This window comes from Paralichthys olivaceus, chromosome 2 (genome assembly GCF_024713975.1).
Source record: "Paralichthys olivaceus isolate ysfri-2021 chromosome 2, ASM2471397v2, whole genome shotgun sequence".
Taxonomy (NCBI): Eukaryota; Metazoa; Chordata; class Actinopteri; order Pleuronectiformes; family Paralichthyidae; genus Paralichthys; species Paralichthys olivaceus.
Genome location: NC_091094.1, coordinates 3,583,299 through 3,607,579, shown reverse-complemented (window position 1 = coordinate 3,607,579; position 24,281 = coordinate 3,583,299). Strand labels below are relative to the sequence as shown.

Genomic DNA, 24,281 nt, shown 5'->3' with positions numbered 1-24,281 from the left:
AAAGGTACAAAGGGAAACAAGAATATTTTGTAATCGATGTTTGTATTTGTGGTGCTTCATGTCCTATATGTAATATTATATGTTGTGAGTTTGTGCAGCTGCAGGTTTCTTTACTCTCAATGAGAGTTTCAGGTGAAATAAAGGAAAACCTAAATAAATGAAAAGTATCGTATCAAAGCTGTCAAATAAATTTCATGGTGTATATTCCTCCAATTAAAGCTGGGTGGTATAAAATAATATAAGATCTGAGTACACAAGCAATGTCATATGAAGTATTGTAGTAAATGTATGAGTAGTAGAGAAATAAACATGAAGAAGAGCGAGTGAAGCAGCAGATGAATATTTTAGTCATCAGGTTTAAAAACATCAGCCCATTAACGGACATGATGAGCAGCACCGCTGTGACCAGAGCGAGGACGCCCTGTGGTGTCTGTGACTATATTTATTTACCTCCCATCATGCACTGGGAAAAGTAAAGAGACCCGTGGAGGTGGTGGTTTGTTTGTCGGTGACCTGCAGGGAAATAAAAATGTGTTGAAATGAAAGTGATGAGAGGAGCTGTAGTGTAAATACAAATAAATAAAAGGATTGTTTGAGGCAGATTAATAAATGACAATAAAGTCACAGTGAAAAAACTCACAGGAAAACAAACGGATAAGACAAGTGAAAAAAGTGAAAGTACGGAAGAAAGGAAGATGAACAGACAAATAAATAAGAGAGGAAAGGAAAAGTGGAAGAAAATGAAAATCATTCATGGTGGAGAGAGAAAGATGGAGACAAAAGATGATAAAGAAGAAGAAGAGACCAGAATGTGAATTCTGAGAATTTTTTATTCGGGCGTCTATCATCATCCATGTTTTTAAATCAACAACAATCCAAACTGAAAAACTTAGTAAGAACCAGATGTTAATCTTTTCTAACAAGTTCACAAAATATAACAAGCTCAAGAAAATGTCATCTCATGAACTTTACAAATATTACAAATATGAGATGTGGTTTAATGCGACGAGAATCTTAGACACTGAGGAAGTTTTATTCTGAAGGTCGAGTGTGTGAGCAGCTGAGAGGAATCACTTCCATCACACTCTGATATTTTCCAGATGTTTCCTCTGTTTAACAAGATGTCTCTTAAAGAATCCAATGTTCAGACGTCAAGATGAAAAAAACTAAATCCGAGTTTATGATCAGGTTGTTTTCTGTGTCTGTCTGAAAGATTCTTTTAAACTTGTAGTCGAAATCAAGTTTCCCTAACGACGGTCTCCAGCAATCATTTATTTATTGTATATTTAACACATCCAGAGCACGGCTCTTCAGCCTTCTTCCACATAAATTATGAACACTTTAGTTTTATGAAATGAACATGTGGAGGTAGCTGGGAGAGGGAAACCTTCACGTGGACCAGAGGATCAGTCAGCGCAGGTGAGAGCCGGTAGCTGATCGATCCTCTGGTACAAAAGGCAAACAGACGAGCACAGAGGACAGAGACGGAGTTGTGCAGAGAGACACTCACACAGAGACATTAAGCGGAGCTGCAAAGCCAGATACCTCCAGAAAGTGCTGGTACTTTAAGTTTGGACTTTTGAGGGTTTTGTTATGATTTAATAAAGAAAGTTAAAATGGTAAAGCCCGAGTGGTTTGTCTGTGGCTGCTGTGGTGAGAACCCCGCAGCGTCGTCTGCTGCCACAGAACACATCGGAAAACAAAACCTCCTTTAAGAAACAATGTGAGAAAACGTTTTTCTTCTCAAACCCTGGAGGAGCTTGAAACTGCCGCTACATGAACATGTCGTCATAACCAGGAGGAGGCAGGTCCGGGTGCGGCCTGAAAACAAAATAATAAAATCAGAAAAGTGTTTCTGTTGGTGAAGAAAAACTGTCGAACAGAACTCAAGTATCATTAAAAACTGTGTCTAGATAATCAGTATACAAATAACGTACATTTCAGCAGCACTCGTCACGAGCAGCTGTCATGAACTGTTAGTGAAGTGTCACAGACGCTGGTGCCACTAATGAGTGTTAGCCAAATCAAATGTTACTGTTCATAACAAAGTTCAACAACCTGAAGGAGAAGAGATGAATATTTGGTTTATAAAACAAGTGAAATATCATTCGCTCCAGATTTCCTGTGATGTATAATTCCCATGATGCTGCAGCACAGCTCCGGTTGACTCCATTATCTCTGAGCCGAGTGTTAAAGGTCGTCTGCGGCTGCTCAAATCAGCTGTCGCTCATTGTAAATATTAATTGTGAATGAATGTCAGGACAAAATAAAAGTTATTGTCTGGCTTGTGTCTCTGCAGCCGATGTCTGTCCTGGTGGGCTGAGAGTTTTTGTATTTCTAACAGAGTGATACATCTTCTCTCTCTCGCTGATCTCATCACGATGAAAGACAACATCAGTTTATGTTTTAAGTGAACGGACAGAGGGAGGAGTGTGTGTGTGTGTGTGTGTGTGTGTGTGTGTGTATCTCACCTTTGTCTGCGTTGTCCGGTTGGTCCGATTGGTCCAAACGGGTCGAAGCGAGCTCCTGGGGGAACGGCTCCGGGGGGCAGAACGTCTGGTATCCCGCCGGACGGGTCAAAACCAGAGCGGGGATACCCCGACCTCAACGGGTCGAGTATCATCCCGCCACCACTCGGAGACCTGGGGGAGGAGGAGGGACACAGCAGGCCGTTTTATTTGAGATTTTTATCACCTCCACCAAGGAGGTTATGTTTGTCTGACGGATGAATCGTAAAAAACTACTGAACTGATTTACTATGATTATATGAAACTAACGTAGAGACTGAACACAGACTCGGAGTCGGCAGCTTTGGTTCAGTGGATTTATGGTCAAAGCTTCATATTTGTGTGACGGAGGGAGACTGGACAGACGCCAGTAATCCCCTGCTGTCTGTCACTGTGACGACTTTATCTCAGATTAGAATCAAACTAGACTGACGCTTTAAAATCAAGATTCATAAATGTGTAAATCATTTCCCATACAAACACCGATCTGTGGGTTTTATTTTGAAGGGGAGAGAGACAGGCTCACCCAAAGGGATCCAGATCTGCTCCTCCAACAGCAAACGGAGGAACCAGGGGGTTGGGCCTGGAACACACAAGTAAACAAATATTAAGTCATTTCTATGATTAATTATTCAATTTATTTATTTATCAAGAAAAATCACGACTTTTGTTACTAATTCAATTCTAAATTATTCACAGTGAAGCACAGAGACAGGCGTCAGTCTGGTGAACTTCATGTGTGGTAGATCGTTCCTGTCGTCTCTCCCTCCATCTTTCCTCCTCTCTTCTTTGTCTTTCCATTCTCCTCTCCTCCGTCTCCTCTGGCTGTTTTTCAAACTTTCTGTTCTCTGCGGCCTTGACTCAGTTTTTGCTTTCTCATTCATCACTCCTCTGTCTCTCCATATCGCAGGTCCCTCTCCCTGTTTTTCTTATTCTCTCTCTCTCTTTCTCTCTCTCAGATTTTGTCTGACTTTCTCTCCATCTGTCACTGCTCTGATCTCGTTCTTATCTCCCTCCCTCCCTCCTCACTCTGCGTCTCTCTGGGGATGAGGAGGCGACAGCAGCGAGGTCGATAAAGTGCTGACATCACCTCACATCTCATCTGATCGGGCCATGGCTGAGTGAGGAGGAGGAGGAGGAGGAGGAGGTGTGCCGGGGGGGCGGAGTGCAGCTCTCTCTATCTCTCTTTCTCTCTCTCTCTCTGTTCTTTTGACATTTCAGTCAATTTAAGTTGAGTAGTTTTCCAACATGAACTCTGCAGCAGCACTTTGTCCGACTCATTCACAACAACAGGAACATGTGGGGAACATTCAGGCGAGGGGTGGAGCCTATAAAGCAGCAAGAGGCGGGACATGACGTTTAAACTCTGCTGTGGAAACATCAGTGTTGATGTTTACAGCTCATCCACTACGGACGGCTCGTGAATCTCCTCGTCTTTCCAAGTTGACGTCTTCTTTGTCTTCTTCATCCTGAGATATTTTTATTCTTCCAGTTTCACGTCCGTCACGTGTTAGACACCTCATCAACACGTCCACTCGCTCACTGGGAATTTTCCCTCATTCTGGACACAGCTTTTGTCTCCAATCAAGAGACCACAGACACTCACACATCAATGCGTTGTCATGGGTTACCTTCCTGGAGACGGTCCCTCACTTTTACTTAACCCTTGACCCAAAAATCTGCTTCAATTAAGGACACAGCTTTTGTCCTCAGTCGGACCCACCGTCCCTAGGTAACTGGTTGTGAGTCTGAAAGTTGTCCCCACTCACACTCTGCACTCATTTACTCTCTGCTGCTGCAGTCAACTCCCTGTCTAGACTTCTAGAGTGTGAGTGTGAGTGTGAGTGTGAGTGTGAGTGTGAGTGTTTGTGTGTGTGTGTGTGTGTGTGTGTGTGTGTGTGTGTGTGTGTGTGTGTGTGTGTGAGAGGCTACTTCGGAGTAGCTTCAGGATGACTCTGACTGTCCTTGAGTGGCTCAGCTAAAGTCCAGTCTTAAAGACACAGACGCTGATAGAGTCTGACGCTCTGTTGTTGACACCCTGTCACAAGCGGACAGCTCTACGTACATCGGTTCACAGCACATACGTGAGTTTAACGCTGGTTTTGTGTTGAGCCAACATGAATAAAACAATATATGAGAGACGGAGGAGTGTGAAAATATTTTGGGTTCTTTATAAAGAAAGAGATGAACAGTGTGTGTGTGTCACTACCCACCAGTGCGGCTGTGTTCCCTGGCGAGGATGTCTGCTGGGCATACGGAGGGGGTCGCTGTTCTCTCTTCTTCTTCTTTCCTCCTCCTGCTCCTCTTCCTCCCTCCGGCTCTTCCCCTCTGTCTTCTGTCCCGTCGGTCTGTCCTGAGAGGGCAGCAGCTGAGTCTTCACCTTCTCTGACAGACTGTCTGTGTCTTTGTAGACACTGTGAAGAAAGAAACTTACCTCTTAGCTAAATTGATCAATTAAAAGTTTCACTTGCTTTAACATTCAGAGACAGGACATGAATTCATATTTCATGGTTGTACGCCTCCACTAACCAGTGTGGATTCAATCTCCATACATTTTTCAACAGACTCATTGTATTAGTGTAAGCAATCTGGTGCAGAACCAAATAAAAACCCAGATCTATCAGATTTAAATGTGGTTTCACGAGGAGACTGTTGGGTCTTGGTGGAGGTATGAGCTCGACTGAGTTACACTCTCTTATCCATGATGTAAAAACAAAGAATCACAGACCAACCTATCAAACGTGTTCAGCTGCTCAGCATCCACATGATCGCTGAAGTTCACTGTCAAGTCTGACACCTGCTTTGTGCTGGAGTTCTTCAGACACACGTGTACGGAGGGTTAACAAGGACAGAAAAACAGACATGCAAACATGTTAACACACACAAACACACACACACGAAAGATCAATACATGTTGTTGATCAAAGTTTAAACATGAAAAACACATAGTGACAGAAACATCAACTGAAATCTGACTCCAACAAACGAGCACAATATCCAACTGAAGAGGTGGAAACATGGCAGAGCAGCTTCCAGCCTGAAAGCCTTGGAAGAATTTGATGTTGTGGGTGTTCTGGGTGTCAGTTCGTACTAGATGAATCCAAATGAAATTCCCAATATCTCTGTATAAACCAGCATTTTCTGAATATTTGACCTTTCACGTCTACATCACTGCAGCTCAGTGAGAACTTGCTCTGACCACCAGAGGTCAGCAAAGACAATGTTTATACAAAGCTATTCATTTTTATTAGCCATATAAACAGCTTTAGCAGGAATCTTGTATTTTTCAGATTCAGATTTTGTGTATGTAGACGTAGTTATTGAACGCCTGATTATCCAGGTTACGGAGGTGACAGTTCATTTATTTTAAAGTGTGTGTATCCTAATTATTTATCATTCTTGTCCACTGGAGCAGTGTGTCAACATTCAAAAGGAAAACCAGCCTCCGCCTCCTGTAAGACCTCATCTTGTTGTTGGTGTGAGCTGAGCGAGCTCACCATCAGGTTGAAGATCAAGCTGGAGTCAACAGTGATGGCTTTGAGAAGCAGTTGTGTGTCACTGTCGCTGGCTTTATATCTCAGACTGTACAGCTCCTTGTTGCTGCTCCAGTCGGCAGGAAGAAGCTCGGATTTCTTATCAGTGCTGAGGGGCTGTAAAGAGAGGGAGAGAGACACAGAAAATAAATAGAAAGAGACATAATATAAAGAGAGGGAGAGAGACACAGAAAATAAATAGAAAGAGACATAATATAAAGAGAGGGAGAGAGACACAGAAAATAAATAGAAAGAGACATAATATAAAGACAATATAAAGAGAGGGAGAGAGACACAGAAAATAAATAGAAAGAGACATAATATAAAGAGAGGGAGAGAGACACAGAAAATAAATAAATGAAGAGAGGGAGAGAGACATAAAATAAAAACAATATAAAGAGAGGGAGAGGGATAAAGAAAATAAATAGAAATAGACATAATATAAAGAGAGGGAGAGAGACACAGAAAATAAATAAATGAAGAGAGGGAGAGAGACATAAAATAAAAACAATATAAAGAGAGGGAGAGGGATAAAGAAAATAAATAGAAATAGACATAATATAAAGACAATATAAAGAGAGGGAGAGAGACAGAAAATAAATAGAAAGAGACATAATATAAAGAGAGGGAGAGAGACACAGAGAATACATAAAGAGAGGGAGAGAGACACAGAAAATAAATAGAAAGAGACATAATATAAAGAAAATATAAAGAGAGGGAGAGAGACAGAAAATAAATAGAAAGAGACATAATATAAAGAGAGGGAGAGAGACAGAAAATAAATAGAAAGAGACATAATATAAAGACAATATAAAGAGAGGGAGAGAGACAGAGAATATAAAGAGAGTGAGACAGATAATAAAGAGACAGTAAATATAAAGAGAAGGGGGAGTGGTTTAGCTAGCTACAGATGACATGACAGATTTTATAGTTATTATATTTATGGCTTTAATTGAATAAACTTGATTCTGTATCAAACAACCTGTTCAATCGAAGACACAACACGTGTCAGATGATCACAGTTCAATAGATTTACAAATGAAAGCTAACGCTAATCCAACCTGCGCAGGAGACACGTTAGCGAGCTCAGGACTCCGTTGGAAATATTTAGAATTTAAATTCTGACTTGAAGATAATGAGTCAACATCAAATTAAAAAAGGATCGCATTTAGAGCCACGAATGATTGACAGCAAGTCTTCAATTCGGCGTACGAATAATTTTCAAAACAAGCAGGCAGTTAGATGAAGATTCAGATCAACTTATTACACACTTCATATGAGCTCCATCACTAAACGAGCGGTTGAAGCCAAAGTTTTTGAAGCCGAATCATGGATCACGATCAGACAAATATCACGTGACATTAATAAATATAAAGACTAGAACCGATAATCACCGCAGCGTAAATCTGTTGTATTCTGACCGGAGTCTGGTGCGACACGAAGCTAACAGCTGGGTTCTCACCTCATCTCCGGTGCCGACGCAGCGGAGTCCGCTCTTTATCATCTCCCAGTGGACGAAGCACACCACGGCGTCCTGAGGGCAGCTGATGCCGCCGGAGACACAGGTGAACAGCACCTCCAGACCCGCCATGTTCCCTCCGAACACCGAACAACAGACTCGTCCGGTTCTGGAAAAACGAAATCGAAAGTGTCCATAAGAAGCGGCGAGCGCTTCCTGTCTGAGCTTTTCAGTGTAAAAGCTCAGCAACAACGTCAACGAAGCTGCGTGGGGAAAATAGAATAAAACAAAAACATCATTTCATCTGATTTGTGATTGATTTGACAACTGTACTTTGCATCAATCTAACTTTCAGAGGTCAAAAAGCAGTAGTAGATAAAGTTTATTTCATTCATTGACCAAACAAAAGTATTTATATGCAAACACAAACTCTGACATCTTGCATGAAAAAGGCGTAGAAAGAAGAATAATCTCATATAATCTGCCCCTCAATTCACATCAATTAACAAAGCAGATAATTCAATACAATTAAAAATTCAAACACAGCCGCTAACATCTCTCTATTGTTTCCTAAGTTACAAATAATTTTATTCCATTAAAAGAAGCTCACAAAATCATTTAGTTGTCCCGACAGAAGAGAACAACACTTAATAAACAAACAGTTCATTGTATTTGCTCAACATACTGGCTTTAATTGGTTTTTTTTATTTTTTATATTATTGTTTTAGATTCTTTGGTTTCACAGAGGAGCAAAGTACAATTCAGAAAAAACTAAAGAAAAACAATAAAGTTGGATCCCATCAAAAACTTTTCTGAGAACAGCAAAATAATTTGTATTTAAATGGATTTTGTTTGAATAAAAGGAAAATGTCCGTGTTTGATAAATCTAACTTCACAGCCTTTTGTCCGTGGTGTTTTGATCCGACACATAAAAAGTCCGGACGGGACAACATGCTGAGGTTTCATCGTTCCGCCTTCCAAATATAGAAAAGTAGAGATAAAGGTTGATTCATAACCAAATAAAATGTGATCAGATATCATTTAAATACACGTATTAAAACATAGAAAAGCATAAAGAGCTGAGTTAATATTTGTATTTCCATTAAACACCATTCTATGTTTGTTAAATACTGATAAATCTTACATAAACAAGGACTAATAATCACATGAATAATAATAATAATAATGATAATCAAATCATGACATGACTCTAATTACTGATTGTAATTGTATTTATTCATTTGTTTATTTTAAATGAATGACTCTTCTTCGGGGGCTGTTTCTCTGGTGCACTAACAGACTACATTTCCCGTCGTCCCTCTCGCGGGGCGGAGAGCGCTTCCCTGTCAAGATGGCGGCTCCTCTCACTCTGCTCCTGCTCGTGGCTGTTACTGTCCGCGCTGCCCTCTTCAGGTCCGGGCTGACGGAGCTCATCTCGGAGAGGGTGGAGGTGGTGTCGCCGCTGACCGCCTGGAAGAGAGGTAAGCTGGGCTCCGGCCGCTTCTCGGGCCCCGGTGGAGCCGCTGATTCCCCCGCGGCGGATGCTTCCTTCCTCCTCACCCCGGTGACAGTGAAGTCATAAACCGGTTCGTCTGCAAAGAGCTGAACCCGCTGCTGGAAAGATGAAGAGTGTTTATCAGAGAGGATTTCAATGAGCTCTTTTATTAGTTCTTTCTAACGTGTGGTGTGAAGATGTCGGTGCAGTAAGCGGTGACACCAGAGTCTTCTCCGGGGTGAGATGATAAACATGTCGGCTGCTCACTCTCGGTCCCCTCGTTTTTATCAGCCGGAGCCGACACGAGCCAGTTTCCTTCCCGGGAGGAGTCCACGTTAATTGGGTCACAAGGTCTGGGTCCTGGTCCGTCTCACTGGGGCCCCTTGATGGGTTAAAACAACAACACCTGTAAAAAAATGGCTACATCCACAATTCTGTACAATTAGGGTTGTGACGATACACCGAGTCCACGGTTCGGTTCATACCGCGGTTTTTTGAGGGGGTTGTAGTGGTACTGTTGTAGTTCTATGTAAGAAAGAGCGAGGAGAAATATCTGGGGTTTATTACATGCAACACAAATAATCCAGCCTGGGTTTTACTGCAGATCTGCAGTAGCAAGGTCCCATCGATGCATGGGCTCGACCAATCAAGAGCCGGTCTCAGCTGTCGATCACGAGGATTCCATCTCCTCTAACTCATTTAAACCAACTTCTCAGGAACATCAACACTTGAACAAACATCAGTGTGATAAGAACTTTCTAGAATGACAGAAACCATCTTTGAAAAAATACATTTACTTAACGTCTACTTTGATTTGTTTTTGTTTATTTGTTCCATCTCCCATCCATTAACATGGAGGAGGTGGGACGTATGACCAGTACTGCAGCCAGCCACCAGGTGGCGGTAAAGATGATTTGGCTTCACTTTCTGGAGCCATCATGTCGTCCCTCTTTGGATCTGAACATTCTACCATAAGCCAGAATCATAAAGATTAACACTGAACATTGTGTCGTTATCATGAGCGTAAATACTGAGATGAAATCAGCCGCAGCTGTGGGGCCTCATTTTAAAACCAAGCTGTGGTGGAACATTGATGTTTTTGTGAGACTGTCCTACACACACACACACACACACACACACACACACACACACACACAGGCTACTGTAGTGCTTGTCAGCTGCAGTAAAACACCACAACCCCTCATGAATTGTTGATTGGGCAGCTGCAGCAGGAAGTTGCATCGTTAAAACGGAGGCTGTAGCTGCTTGTATAAAGAGACAGGATGTGATGTGATGACCAGAGCTGAAATATTGAACCGTCTTTGTCTGACATTTTGTTTGTTTGTCTGTTTGTCTGCAGTGGTAGAAGGTTTGGCTCTGCTCGATTTGGGCGTCTCACCGTACTCTGGAGATGTTTTCCATGAGGTGAGAGGTTCACACACGTACACGACATGTATGACCGCAGTGGGGGGGGGGGGGGGGTTTCCACTGTGACTAGTATTCCTCTTTGTTTTTCATTAATAAATAATTCAAAAGTAAATAAATCAGCAGATTCAAATACAACATCATTTATCAAATCTAACAAGGAAATGAAACTGAAACTTCAAATGTCGAGGAATTGACAAAACTAAATTATTTTATTCGTAGTGTCTAAAAATCATAATTTAACCTGAGCCTGCATTCATTTTCATGTTTACACACTAACATGTTTTATTATCAGAGCTGCTCTGATTCCAAATATCATTTTCTCTTACCTTCAGACTCCTCTCATCATTTACCTCTTTCACTTTCTGGTGGACTATGCTGAGATAACATTTATGGTGAGTGGGACGACAAAAAAATCTTCAGTTTCGTGTTTTTATGAGCCAGAATAGGAGTCACATTGTCGTGTGGATACTTTCCACGTGATCCAGTGTGAATACAAGTAAACATTTCGTTGTTTGCCTGGAATATAAAGGAGATTTTGGAATGAGATGCAAATCCTTCATATTTTCTCTGATAAATATGAGCGTCTGTGTAACACAGCTTTCCTTGATAGCAGTTTTATTATTCCAGTGAGTATTTAGAAGAGTATTCTGTATTTTTTATATTGTTGGTATGTTTCTGAGACTGTTGCTGACTCTGTGTCGTTGTGTCTCTGCAGTTAGCAGATGTGATCACTGCTGTGGCTCTTTACATGGCAGTGAAGGACTACAACAAACAAGTGGTAAGATAATTGAAAAATGTGCAAAGTAAATAATGTAATGTTACAAATATAATATTTAATAGAGTCATTATATTTTGCTTTATTCTGTATTTCCTCTTAAATGTCGATTCAGTAAATAAATGTCCTGAGATATTTGATGTGTTGTTGATGCTGTTTCAGTTCAGAAAACAGAAATATGCTTTGGAGGCCGACCGCTACCCCCTCGACTGTCTGGAGCTCATCAGAAGCCCCAAAGAAATGTACTACATCCCCCTGAAAGTAGCCATGTTGTAAGTGCCACGTTCCAAGTTTAGTTTTCAGTAACCCTCGTACATTTATAGTTATGATGTGTAAGTATGAGACTAAAAAAATAAGTGGTACGTTCTTTTCTTCTCTTCTTTGTCACAGTTATCTGTTGAACCCATTCACCATCCTCTCCTGCGTCGCCATGTCAACCTGTGCCCTGAACAATGCCGTCATCGCCCTCTTCATCCTCTCTACGATAAAAGGTACAGTTGGATTTAAACGACAATAAGGACATGATTATTCTCCGTCTGAATGTAACCCTCATTTTTTAATACTCACTGGAGTGATTTCACTGTAGTATTTATCTGAGCATGAGTATTAAAAATGGCTCTTTGATCTGCTTTTAGTGTCAAAATATGTATTTTGTCCTCTGGGATCTTGCAGATTTCTCCTCTAGAGCAACGTTTAAAATACCAGAAAACAGAAAAAACTAAATGGATTATTTTATGTCATTGATTTTTTTGTAATTTTGTGTTGCAGGAAATGTTTTGCTCAGTGCCATATTTCTGTCCCTGGCTACGTATCAGTCCATCTATCCTCTGACTCTGTGCGCTCCAGCTCTGCTGTATTTGATGCAGGTATGTTGTGTATTAATGGAACTGAATCTGATTGTAGTTTCCTAGATTTGTGCTAAAATTTAAAATTTACATTCCCACATCTGTTTGTCTCCAGCAACAGTACATCCCTGTGAACTTTCGATGGGCCAGCTTCTGGTGGTTTATCGCACAGTATGGCTTCATGTACCTGGGCAGCCTGTTCGTCATCATCGGTCTCTCCTTCTTCCTGCTCGGCTCCTGGGATTACGTGCCCTCCGTCTACGGCTTCATGTGAGTGTTAAACAAAAAGTATGAAGGTTCCCTGTGGTAGTTTTCGACCTCTGAAGGTGCAGTTATTGCAGCTGTTTTTTAAGGAGAGGTCTTGTGCATGAGGTTTAAAATGCAGATATACTGTGAAAAGAGTGGCCTCACAAATACTGAGATAAACACTCCCACTTGCTGCCTCTGAGATGTGATTCCTGCCACAACCAGAGAAAACGGGAGAGATTCTCAGAGAGCGCTCAGGCCCTCAGGAGCCCTTTAATGAACCTTTGGGGCCCACATCAAACCAAGCCACCCCCCAAAAGAAACAAATGATACTCATGTGCGGCACAATTTTAAAACTCTGGAAAATTCTCACACCAGCAATAATTCCATAATGCTCCATAGGATGAAAACAACAGTAACGAAATAAATTATAGTGAATGACAAACTCCTGTTCGAGATAAATAAAGGTTCTGTAAATATAAACCTCATTGACCTGTTTACTTCTCCATACATCAGAGTAAACGTCTCCTGTTGTTGTCTCTTTGTTGTCCTCGTGTCACCGTGTGTGTTTTCCGTCTCTCTCCAGTCTCTCAGTTCCAGACCTGACCCCCAACATCGGCCTCTTCTGGTATTTCTTCGCCGAGATGTTTGAACACTTCCGCCTCTTCTTCCTCTGCGTCTTTCAGATCAACGTTTTCTTCTACACCATCCCGCTGTCCATCAAACTGAAGTATGTCCTCTGTCTTATCCTTAACATTGTCTGTCCTTCAGAGTTAATACAGAGCTGCTGTTTCTGCATTGAATACACTCTAATGTATGTGTGTGATTTGCAGGGAGCATCCAGTGTTTCTGATATTCATGCAGTTGGCTGTGATCTCCATCTTCAAGTCTTACCCCACAGTGGGAGACATCGCTCTCTACATGGCCTTCCTTCCTGTCTGGAGTCACCTGCACAGATGTGAGTTTATTAAATGCAGATGTAGAATATTCAGGAGAAGTTGTGTGAAGGTTAACATGTTGAAATGTACAGTAACTAAAAGTGTCACAGTGAATTTCTTTGGTCCTAATTGAGGCCGTTAACACTTAAATTGATCTAAATGTTGTTTTCCCTCTTGTTCAGTCTTGAGGAACATCTTCCTGGTGTCCTGCGTCCTGTTGGCCTGTTCGGCTCTGTTCCCGGTTCTCTGGCACCTCTGGATCTACGCCGGCAGCGCCAACTCCAACTTCTACTATGCCATAACACTTCTGTTCAATGTGGCACAGGTACGACCTCCTGTCTGATGTCGTCTTTAACCCAAGCAACAATATGAAACGTTTTAACCTTGAACCCGCAGCTTGATTGAAGTGAGTTTGATGGTTCAGCAACTTGGGAAGTTTCCAATATCTGTGGTCTCCCATATTTTTAATCGAATAAGATTTGAATGATCGATAGTCAAATGATTCGCTCATACATGGAGCCGAACAGAATTAATCACTGCGTGTGGCTGCAGAAGGCGCCGATGATCAGTAAAAGTTACCTAGTGTTGTTTAATCTTTATGATTTGCTAATACCATGAATTTAATCACTCCTGTGATTGAATGACTCCATCTGTCTCCTTTATTTATTTCCCCTCAGATTCTTCTGGTGTCTGATTATTTCTATGCCTTCCTGAGGAGAGAGCACCACCTCACCTACGGACTGTACCTGAAGAGGAAGGATGGCTCTGAGGCGACGCTGGTGCTTAAATAAAACACACGCTCACTCACAGCCTCGACCAGGCGAGGAAGAAACGTCTCAATTTTCCTCGAAGCGAACGAACACAAACCGAGGAGGAGAAAATAGTTCTAAAGCCAAACTGGATCCAAGACAGAACATTGACACCCATGTACAACGTGTGTCTGGTACGACTTCATATGCAAACAACAGAACTACATCATACAAAACAAGGGACTCATGCAGATGTTGGATGTGGTGAGACATCTCCATCCTCTTTACTCTTTCACTTGCGTGAAAGCTTCACTCCACCTGGATCCCAAAATGCTTTTGTTTTGAAGTCTCCTCTTTAGTTGCAGCCACTCCAGAAGAGTTTTATTTTGACGTCGTGTTTATCCTGCAGCTCAGCCCTGGACAGCTTTTATTTTGAAGCACCAACTCCCATGCACTCTCCCTCTGCAAGGCTTTTATTTTGAAGGCTGACATGATCTTTCCTGATAATTTACAGCTCTCCCACACACACACACTTTTCTTTTTATGTTCACACTCGAACTCATACGCCAAAAGGATGAAGGAATCTTTTATTTTTAAGGGTGTTGTCAGGAAGCCTCTTTCATCTCTTTTCATGTTTCTCACGTTGTTTGTCTTTCGCCTGTTTTTCTCTCTCACAATTTCCTCTTTAATTAACAAACTCTAGATTGAAAGTGTTTCATCTCAAGCAGTCAAAGAAGAACTTACCTCATTGTGGTACATAAACTGAATAGCTACCAGGGGCAGTAATCAGCTGCTGAGACACAGTGATTTAACGCTAAAACCCAGATTTTTCTCTTTCTACTTAATCCAGAGCGCGTCGGACAAAGACGACAGTGAATGTGTCTTATATAAATAAAGTGCTTCAGAATCTGTAGAGGGAAGAAACAGATTTTTGTTTTCTAGACCAAGTTGAAGAAACTTGTTCTGCAGCTGCCTTGTTTACTCGTCAAAATGAATCGTAGCAAATGTAATTAATCATTTATTTGGTTTTATTTGTAATTGGGACAGAAATGTTTTCTCCCTCAGTCGACACAACCTTAAAAACTCCTTATGTTTTTGTTGTCTGTTTAAACAGCATCATTTCCATTTCCACAACACTAACTCCTTCATGAACATAAGAGTCACATCAGGCGCTCAACTCTTCTGAGCCGCTAAAGTCCCGACAGGTGAGATTTTTTATCTCGTGCACTGAAGACATGAACTTGTGCGTCAAGATAATTTGATAAAAACTCATTCAAGGTTTATTTTCAACTTTTAGTGTCACATTATGAAATCCTTGCTGCTCTTCTACAGACACGGGATTAACTTGTTCCCACAAATTAAATATTGTGTGCAAACAAGTTATTTATCCTGCGAGCACAAGATTAAAAAATATTCCCTGTCATGACGTACAGGACTTTTTATGTGACCCATGTCTTCTCAACTGCTCGTCTGTTTCAGCTGAAGGTCTTCGTGGCGTTTTGATACCAATGAGTGAAAATAAGTTGTGATATTTATTTATTTCCTGCACTGAAAACTTTGCAATGAGATTTTATTTTATCCTTTTGTTTGTTTTTATTATCTGATAAAGAAACGGGAGCTCTTCAGTTTTTGATACTGTAAATACTAATGTGATTTGTTTTGTTACAGATATTTAAGTGCAGGTGTGAAAGGGGTTATGGCAAATCTGATGAATGAATGAACATGATGTCACAAAGGATGATTATTAAACTTGAGGTGTTGGTTTAGTCCTGTTGTCTGTTTTTTCAAACACCACTCATAAGTTGAGGTGAATAAATATTTGTTGTCAGGTTGAAGTAATACTGATTAAACATTTAAATTGAATATTCAATAGATATTTTAGAAAAATAGGACAAAACTGATTTAGATTTGTTGAATGTTTGATTCCAGCTAAACAACCTTAACTATCAGATCACAACAAACTTCACAGTTTGTCCTACAACACAGAAATCACAACTAAGAGTAAAGTTCAGGTTTTGCTCAAATTCAATTATTTTGTATATGACGTCTCATTGGAAAACATTTGAACCCATTATTATTATTATTATTTCTACCAAATGTCCTGCACATGAATTGACGAATATCGTTCTTCAGAATCAGATTTAGTAAAGATGAAATTCTTTTTCACGATGTTTTATGATTTAATTTATTTTTAAAAAATTAAGAAAATGTGATCGATTAAACTTTTTGGGACGTTTCCTTTAAATAAAGTGATTCCAAATATTCCCGGGAAAACATAGACTACGTCACAGTCCCCGCCCCCTCCCGTCACGCCCGGAAAAGGTGCGCTTGTTTTCTCTTCACGTCTCGCGCGGCTGTCACTCACACACGTCACCACGACACCGCCCGCACGAGCCGGACCGAGGGCGTGAAGAAACCCAGCGCACCCTCCTTCGAGACCCCGCCCCCGTGAAACGCGTCGACGAATCAGGACACGAGACGTCACACTCCCTACGTAAATATTCATCACTTTTCGCGGGCTTTGAGCGTCACGTGCTATTTTCGCGCGAAAAGCGAGTCCCGGCCGGAAGCAGACGTTTGTGCAGAACAGACAGAAACAGACGCATCAGCAGCGAAACATGGCGGTGAGTTAAAACCTTTAAACACAGATTATTACCAAGATTCTTATTGTGTTCGATGCAGGAGACAGAAGACGAGTCGAGTTATTCTGTGACTGACGAGTCAGATGAAAGTTTTAATATTTGTTCCTTAGTTCTGCGACTGAACCATAGAAAACAACGTCCGAGTCGAAGATTCTGTCAGAAATGTGGATTTTAATGTTTGAAGCATCAGATTGTCACGATGATTAAAACTTTGATCGGAACTTTAGAATCACTCGTCTGTTCACACGTGTTTGTTTGGGTTCGATGTTTGAAAGGAGCAGAGCTGCCATGTGGTTTAAAAGAAAGAATCTCATTAAATAAGAGAAATAACGAGATATCAAACAATACAACTCTTACACATCCTGTGAAATAAGATCAAGTGAAAACTCATTTAAAGATTAACTTTAATTTAAATGAAACTGTCAGAGATAATTTTCACAATGCAGAAGGTCCTGAGTGTAATTCTGAAGTTTTTCCAGAGCTTTTGTTTACTGCTGTGTTCGGATCAATTGTATTTTATAAACTGAACTTTTGTTTTCAGAGTAAAATCTGCAACACAACGAGAAACTGTCTGTAACAAATGAGACGAGGGACAAATCCAATCATTTACAATATGAAAGAATCTGTGAATTATATCAAAATCTGAGAAAAACCTAGAGCCATAATTTAGAAAGACATTAAAAGTGCCCAGTGGAATGATGATGTGCTGACTCAGCTCCACAGGTCAAGTAGACAACATCATGTTCTGGGATGAAAATTAAAAAACGAGTTGTGTGTGTGTTTGTTTTTTCAGGATTCCTCCGAGTCGTTCCACATGGCCACCAGCCCCAGCCGAGCCTCCAGGAGAGGAGACCTGACGTCCAGCCCGGGACGAGACCTGCCTCCCTTTGAGGATGAGTCGGAGGGGCTGCTGGGAGAGGGACCCCTGCCCGGAGAGGAAGAGGTGGAAGAGGAAGACGGAGATGGGGAGGAGCTGATCGGGGACGGGATGGAGAGGTGAGGACCGCGATGGATTAGTTCAGAATTTCAACATCAGATGAACTGTTTGTTCTGTTAAACACCAACCCCTTCGCTCCGGTCAGGGATTACCGTGCCATCCCGGCGCTGGATCAGTACGAGGCAGAGGGTTTGGACCTGGACGATGAGGATCTGTCGGAGCTGTCGCCTGGAGCCCGGGCCGCCGCAGAAGAGGCGATGAGCAGGAGGGACAGGGAGCAGGGCATCAGCGGGCGTCTGAGGAGAGGACTGCTCTACGGTGAGGAGCAAACAGATGTTTGTGGAGGGAGGCGCTGACTGTTTGTGTTATAAAGGTGATATAGGGCAGAAGTTTTCACACTGCGGACGTGCTCCAGATATGTGTTCACCATACAGATCAAGATTTCTGGAGCGATTAACGAACGTAGGCTTAAAACCGTCGAGATGTAACGACACAGCAGACTGATGTTGTGTTTGTGTCGAAGTGAACGAGGCAAAGTCACTTATTCATTCTTCCGTTATCCAGACAGCGAAGATGAAGACGACGAGCGCCCGGCGGCTCGGCGAAGGCGATTGGCCGAGCGCGCAGCAGAGGGCGTCGACGGAGAGGACGAGGAGATGATCGAGAGCATCGAGAACCTGGAGGACATGAAGGGCCACACGGTGAGGGAGTGGGTCTCCATGGCGGCTCCCAGACTGGAAATCTACAACCGTTTCAAGAACTTCCTGCGAACCCACGTGGACGAGAACGGCCACAACGTCTTCAAGGAGAAGATCAGCGACATGTGCAAAGGTAGCTGAGGGTTTTTTTGTTGTTTTTTTTTTCAACGATCGGACACAAACATGTTGATTTTTAAATGAACGAACCTTATTCTGTTATTTCAGAGAACAAGGAGAGTCTGGTGGTGAACTATGAAGATCTCGCTGCCAGAGAACACGTGTTGGCCTATTTTCTACCAGAAGCTCCGACTGAGATGTTGAAGGTGAGTTGAGTTTTTTTTTCTCTTGATGAACTTGAATGTTCTTTGTATGAATCATTGCAGCAGTGAAGATGAGACCGGTTTTAAAACCTGGCTACAAGTCATTGAAGTTGGATTCCAGCTTCCTGGTTTGAGAACTGGATGATTACTGCTGCGGAGCTAAAACGCTCGTGTGGATGGAGATCGTTTTAAACTTTTAAACTTCAAACCTTCCAACTATTAAATCGTCTGTTGTTCCTCACGTCAATGTTAGCATGTATGAAAACCTGATCGTGTCTCCTGTCGTTCCGTCAGGTTTTTGATGAAGCAGCTAAAGAAGTGGTGCTGGCCATGTACCCGAAATACGACCGCATCGCCCACGAGATCCACGTCCGCATCTGCAACCTGCCGCTGGTCGAGGAGATCCGCTCACTCAGGTAAAGTTTGACTCTTTTACTCTTCAAACTAATCAAAGTCTTTAATACATTTATGGTCAGTTATTGTAAATAATGAAGGAAAAAGGAAATTAATCAAATTTCAGCAGCATCAGATTCAACTGCTTCATCATCTTCATCATCTCCTCCTCCTCCTCCTCCAGGCAGCTGCACCTGAACCAGCTGATCCGAACCAGCGGTGTGGTGAGCAGCTGCACCGGCGTCCTCCCTCAGCTCGGCATGGTCAAGTACAACTGTAACAAGTGTAACTTCGTGCTGGGGCCCTTCTTCCAGTCCCAGAACCAGGAGGTGAAGCCGGGCTCCTGTCCCGAGTGTCAGTCCCAGGGGCCCTTCGAGATCAACATGGAGGAGGTGAGCACGAACCTTTACATGTGGCGTGATGTCATTCCCTCTGTCGTGTATCTGCCAATGAGGTTGTTGCTTTGTCTCTGTGAATTCACCCGTCGTCTCCCTCCTGCAGACAGTTTACCAGAACTACCAGAGAATCACCATCCAGGAGAGTCCCGGTAAAGTGGCCGCCGGGCGCCTCCCTCGCTCCAAAGACGCCATTCTGCTGGCCGACCTTGTCGACAGCTGCAAACCCGGAGATGAGATTGTGAGTCTGTTTGAAACCTCGAAAAACAACTTTTAGATTTTACAGTGGAAAATAAAAACTAAACTCGAAGATCTTTTATTCCCCTGTCTCTCAGGAGCTGACGGGAATCTACCACAACAACTACGATGGTTCCCTGAACATGGCGAACGGCTTCCCGGTGTTCGCCACTGTCATCCTGGCCAACCACATCACCTGCCGGGACGATGGGGTCGCTGTGGCCGAGCTGACGGACGAAGACATCAAGGCCATCGTGACGCTGTCCAAGGACGAGTGCATCGGAGAGAGGGTGAGGAGTTGAACTCAAAATGGGAGATTAATTGAGACGCTGGTGACACAATAGCACCACAATCGGTCACCAGTGTAACGGACGCTGCTGCACACGTGATCTCTGACTCGTTTTCTGTTGCAGATCTTTGCCAGCATGGCTCCGTCCATCTACGGTCACGAGGACATCAAGAGAGCTCTGGCTCTGGCGCTGTTCGGAGGAGAGCCCAAAAATCCAGGTAAACACACAAAATGAGCGGGAGAGACATCAGGTCTGTACTGATGATGATTTTATTCATCAGTGAGTGCGAAGCGTCGCTGACACTGAACGCTCTTTTTTTCCCCAGGTGGTAAACACAAGGTGCGTGGAGACATCAATGTTCTTCTGTGTGGAGACCCAGGAACAGCCAAGTCCCAGTTCCTCAAGTACGTATATTACAGTGTGTGTGTGTGTGTGTACAAGTACGGCTGAAGTAAACATTGAATGTAATAAGTTGGATTACGATGCAGTGTACAGTTTGTACATGACAGTTAATTTAGTTGGTTTAATATAGTTGGTGTACCTAATAAACTGGTCACTGACCGTATGTGTTCTTTAAATTCTTGAAAACAACAATAACGACTAATAAAAACTAATAACTAGCAGACGTTAAAGCTAAAGAGTAAAATAACAAATCAAAAACGGATGAAATAAAAAAATAAATGCTGTGATTATATATTTTTATCATGAGATTTTATTTGTCATTAACAGTTGAACAGTTGTATTGAAGTTGATGTCGAATGATGTTAGAAACTGAATCCTGGCGCGTTTTCCTCTGCAGATACGTGGAGAAGGTGTCGAGTCGTGCCGTCTTCACCACGGGTCAGGGAGCGTCTGCCGTCGGTTTGACCGCCTACGTCCAGAGACACCCGGTGAGCCGCGAGTGGACGCTGGAGGCCGGAGCGCTGGTGCTGGCCGACCGGGGCGTCTGTCTGATTGACGAGTTCGATAAGGTGAGCTGCACGTGACCAGGCGGGAACTTGATAAAACTAAATTCACCCTTTACTGAGACACAAGTGAAACCAGATGTGTCTCTGCGCTTCAGATGAACGACGCAGACCGGACGAGCATCCACGAGGCCATGGAGCAGCAGAGCATCTCCATCTCTAAAGCCGGCATCGTCACCTCCCTGCAGGCCAGGTGCACCGTCATCGCCGCCTCCAACCCGATCGGTACGTAACTCAGAGTCTGAGAATAACAAAGTTAGCATCGTTCACATCAGTAGTTCACCTTGAAGCTGAGGTTGTTGTTTGTATGAGGCTGTTTAAATTGAATAAAATAATCTTTTTGCTTCAGGAAACTTAAGATAAACATGTTTCCTGAAGCGTTTTAAAGTCTCAGATTCTCCGTCAGGTTCGTCCATAACTCTGAAACCCAGACAGAAATAAAACCTGCAACCTTCAGCCGTCAGTGTTTTGTTAGAACCGCGAGGTTCCAGCTCGAGGACGCCAGACGACCGTGGGTTAATGAAGACGAGAGTCGCTCAGAGATGTGATCTGAGGCCGAGGACATGAAGTGCTTCAGACACAATGAGGACAATCGGACAATCAAATTTCAAACCACTTCAAAAAAAAAAAAAAGACGTGTGATTCGACCTCTTCTCGTTTCTGAGTGAAAAGCGTTTGTCATCCGAGACATTAGTCTGGAAGATAACTGGAGGATTTGATGATAACTTTATTTTTTAGTTTAGTCGTCCCTCTCTGTTGTTTCGTTGTCTTGACTAACAGCTGATGTGTTTCCTGCAGGCGGAAGGTACGACCCCTCCCTGACCTTCGCTGACAACGTGGACCTGACGGAGCCGATCGTGTCGCGTTTCGACGTGTTGTGTGTCGTCCGAGACACCATCGACCCCGTGCAGGTACACACCTACTTTCTATTCTCTCTAAAGATTCTGTCCAGATTGAGATGGTTTAAAACGGCTCTCTCGTTTGGCTCGTGACAGGACGAGATGCTGGCTCGCTTCGTGGTCGGCTCCCACATCAAACATCACCCCAGCCACAAGGAAGGGGGTGTGGCCTTAGAGGAGGTGGTTCTGCCCAACTCGTCCGACGTGCCGCCGATTCCCCAGGAGCTGCTGAGGAAGTACATCATCTACGCCAAAGAGCGGGTACGAACACGCTAACCCTCCACCCGTCCATGTTCATCAAACACACGTCTGCCGGTCTTTAACCAGTTCGACGTGGAAATTGAAAATGTGTAAACTTGAATCTGCAGATTCATCCCAAACTGAACCAGATGGATCAGGACAAAGTGGCTCGTATCTACAGCGACCTCCGCAAAGAGTCGATGGTGAGTGAACAGTTTATAGATTTATATATATTTTTCTGTGCTGGTGATTGTTCGTTGCTCCTTTGAGAATCAGTAACGTGACATTGATGTTTCACTAAAACAGGCCACAGGCAGCATCCCCATCACCGTCCGTCACATCGAGTCCATGATCCGAATGGCCGAGGCCCACGCCAAGATTCACCTGAGGGACTACGTGCTGGAGGACGACGTCAACATGGCGATCAGGGTGATGCTGGAGAGCTTCATCGACACGCAGAAGTTCAGCGTCATGAGGAGCATGAGGAAGGTTTGTGATTTGTTTCACTGTCACAGATGAATCGGTGTCTCTGAACAACCAGGTGTGAAATATCAGGAGTCTCAGTTTGTCTCTAATGGTCGTTAATTCCTGCGTCGTCTCCGTTTCCTTGCAGACGTTTGCTCGTTACCTCTCCTTCCGCAGAGACAACAACGAGCTGCTGCTCTTCATCCTCAAGCAGCTGGTGGCCGAGCAGGTCTCCTACCAACGCAACCGCTACGGCGTCCAGAACGACACCATCGAGATCCCAGAGAAAGAGCTGCAGGATAAGGTAAATATCAATATCTGTAGATACTTTACTCTTTACTGCTCACACTAAGAAATGATTACAAGTTCTAATCGTCTCTTTTTGTCCTCCTCTTCTTCCTCTCTCCTCTTCCTCCTGCAGGCGAGACAGATCAACATCCACAACCTGTCTGCGTTCTACGACAGCGACCATTTCCGCTCTAACAAGTTCAGCCACGACGGCAAAAAGAAACTGATCCTGCAGCAGTTTTAAGAGTCTCCCTGTCCTCCTCTTCCTCCTCCTCCTCGTACTCCTCCTCTTCCTCCCTAACAGCGTTTCATGAACTCGATTTCTGGGCATCGTTGTAGAAAACAGTGCTTGTGGTTTTCATCATGTCGGAGTCATGAGATGTTTTTTTTCCTTTGGGCTCTAAACTGGTTGAAAATGTCTGAAGAGAGAAAAGGACCTGGGAGGACGTGTGTGAGGCAGTTTTCAGCCGATCGCAGCTCAGAGCGGAGAACAGACGATTAAACCTGCTGAAAGAAGCGATGAAGATGATGCAGCTGATTCTTCACAGATGATGATGATGATGCAAGATTTCCAGCAGCTTATTTAAAGTGTTGGTAATAACTGGGAGCTCAAATGATCAGTTCAGGATTTTACCTGATGTTAACGCTGCATCACAACTTAAAGTGGATCTGAGATCAGAGGCAGCGTAAAGAGAGTTAACTGCAAAAATACAGAATAAAATATGAGATTTGAATGTTTCAGAAACCATCAGCTGATCCTCCCTCTGTTTTCTGTCTCTATCTGTCCTCACGAGAGGCCGAGTGTAAATAAATGTACATGTTTTTGTTCCTGTTGTCGTAGAAACAAGATTTATCGTCTCACGTTGGTCGCTGGTGTCGAGATGGAGAATGTTTATTAGACTTTTCTTCTCATTTTGGTGGAAGTTTGACCTGAAGATTTGAACATGTGGGATTATAAAAAAAACAAAGAAGTTAGATGTTAAAATGAACCCGTGTTTAATGTTTCTACTGTTGAAATTCTCTTGAAGTTGGATTGTCGGTCTGTGTTTTGATATTAAATGATTTGTTTAACTTCTCTCTGTTGCTCTCGTTCCTCCTCTGGGAGTTTGATCTTTTATTTTTACACAATATATAAATACATATCTTCTTTTCAGCATCACACCCAAAAGTTTTTAGGAAGTTTCCATCATTATTCAGTGTGATTCAACATTTTATTCCTAAAAATATATTTTGGAAGATGGTTGATAGAATATATGAACTATATATATATATATATATATATTTATATTTACAGCAATTATATTGTGAATATTATTGTCCTGCAGTATTTGGTCATATCTCGTGACTGGCTTCTCCTTGGGTAAATCTCTTGTATTAAGTTTGGAGCTGTCGTTTACGTGCAGCACTTGAACGCAGCAGGGGTCCTCTCTGCCGCCATCTAGCGGCGGTTTTGTGAACAGCAGCCAGCAGCTGTCACAGGGTTATTTCAGCGTCGTTGCAGCAGCAGAGGAGGAAGAGGAGGAGGAGGAGGAGGAGG

At 42.8% G+C, this 24,281-nt stretch overlaps 3 protein-coding genes and 1 long non-coding RNA gene across 4 annotated transcripts; 2 read left to right on the top strand and 2 right to left on the bottom strand.

Moving 5' to 3' along the window:
- Positions 1-812: 812 nt before the first annotated feature.
- psmf1 (proteasome inhibitor subunit 1) lies at positions 813-7,716 on the bottom strand. The gene is made up of 7 exons (XM_069531736.1): positions 7,503-7,716; positions 6,005-6,157; positions 5,240-5,322; positions 4,721-4,921; positions 3,034-3,090; positions 2,472-2,642; positions 813-1,821 (listed from the first exon to the last, which is right to left on the bottom strand). The coding sequence occupies exons 1-7, from the start codon at positions 7,629-7,631 to the stop codon at positions 1,773-1,775; spliced, it is 843 nt and encodes a 280-aa protein (XP_069387837.1). The 5' UTR covers positions 7,632-7,716; the 3' UTR covers positions 813-1,772.
- A 997-nt stretch (positions 7,717-8,713) lies between these two features.
- Positions 8,714-9,379, bottom strand: LOC138411427 (uncharacterized). Its single transcript, XR_011244071.1, has 2 exons — positions 9,262-9,379; positions 8,714-9,113 (listed from the first exon to the last, which is right to left on the bottom strand). It is a non-coding gene; the product is annotated as an uncharacterized lncRNA (long non-coding RNA).
- On the top strand, positions 8,818-15,741 carry pigu (phosphatidylinositol glycan anchor biosynthesis, class U). The gene is made up of 12 exons (XM_069531719.1): positions 8,818-8,980; positions 10,355-10,419; positions 10,755-10,814; positions 11,138-11,200; positions 11,360-11,469; positions 11,588-11,688; positions 11,966-12,063; positions 12,158-12,312; positions 12,875-13,018; positions 13,122-13,246; positions 13,409-13,551; positions 13,904-15,741. The coding sequence occupies exons 1-12, from the start codon at positions 8,851-8,853 to the stop codon at positions 14,015-14,017; spliced, it is 1,308 nt and encodes a 435-aa protein (XP_069387820.1). The 5' UTR covers positions 8,818-8,850; the 3' UTR covers positions 14,018-15,741.
- A 727-nt stretch (positions 15,742-16,468) lies between these two features.
- mcm2 (minichromosome maintenance complex component 2) lies at positions 16,469-23,820 on the top strand. The gene is made up of 19 exons (XM_020108152.2): positions 16,469-16,599; positions 17,411-17,613; positions 17,700-17,872; positions 18,119-18,385; positions 18,478-18,575; positions 18,867-18,988; positions 19,150-19,357; positions 19,467-19,601; positions 19,696-19,887; positions 20,011-20,104; positions 20,213-20,291; positions 20,687-20,858; positions 20,951-21,077; positions 21,651-21,763; positions 21,848-22,012; positions 22,120-22,194; positions 22,298-22,480; positions 22,605-22,760; positions 22,878-23,820. The coding sequence occupies exons 1-19, from the start codon at positions 16,594-16,596 to the stop codon at positions 22,986-22,988; spliced, it is 2,679 nt and encodes an 892-aa protein (XP_019963711.2). The 5' UTR covers positions 16,469-16,593; the 3' UTR covers positions 22,989-23,820.
- The last annotated feature ends 461 nt before the right edge of the window (positions 23,821-24,281 follow it).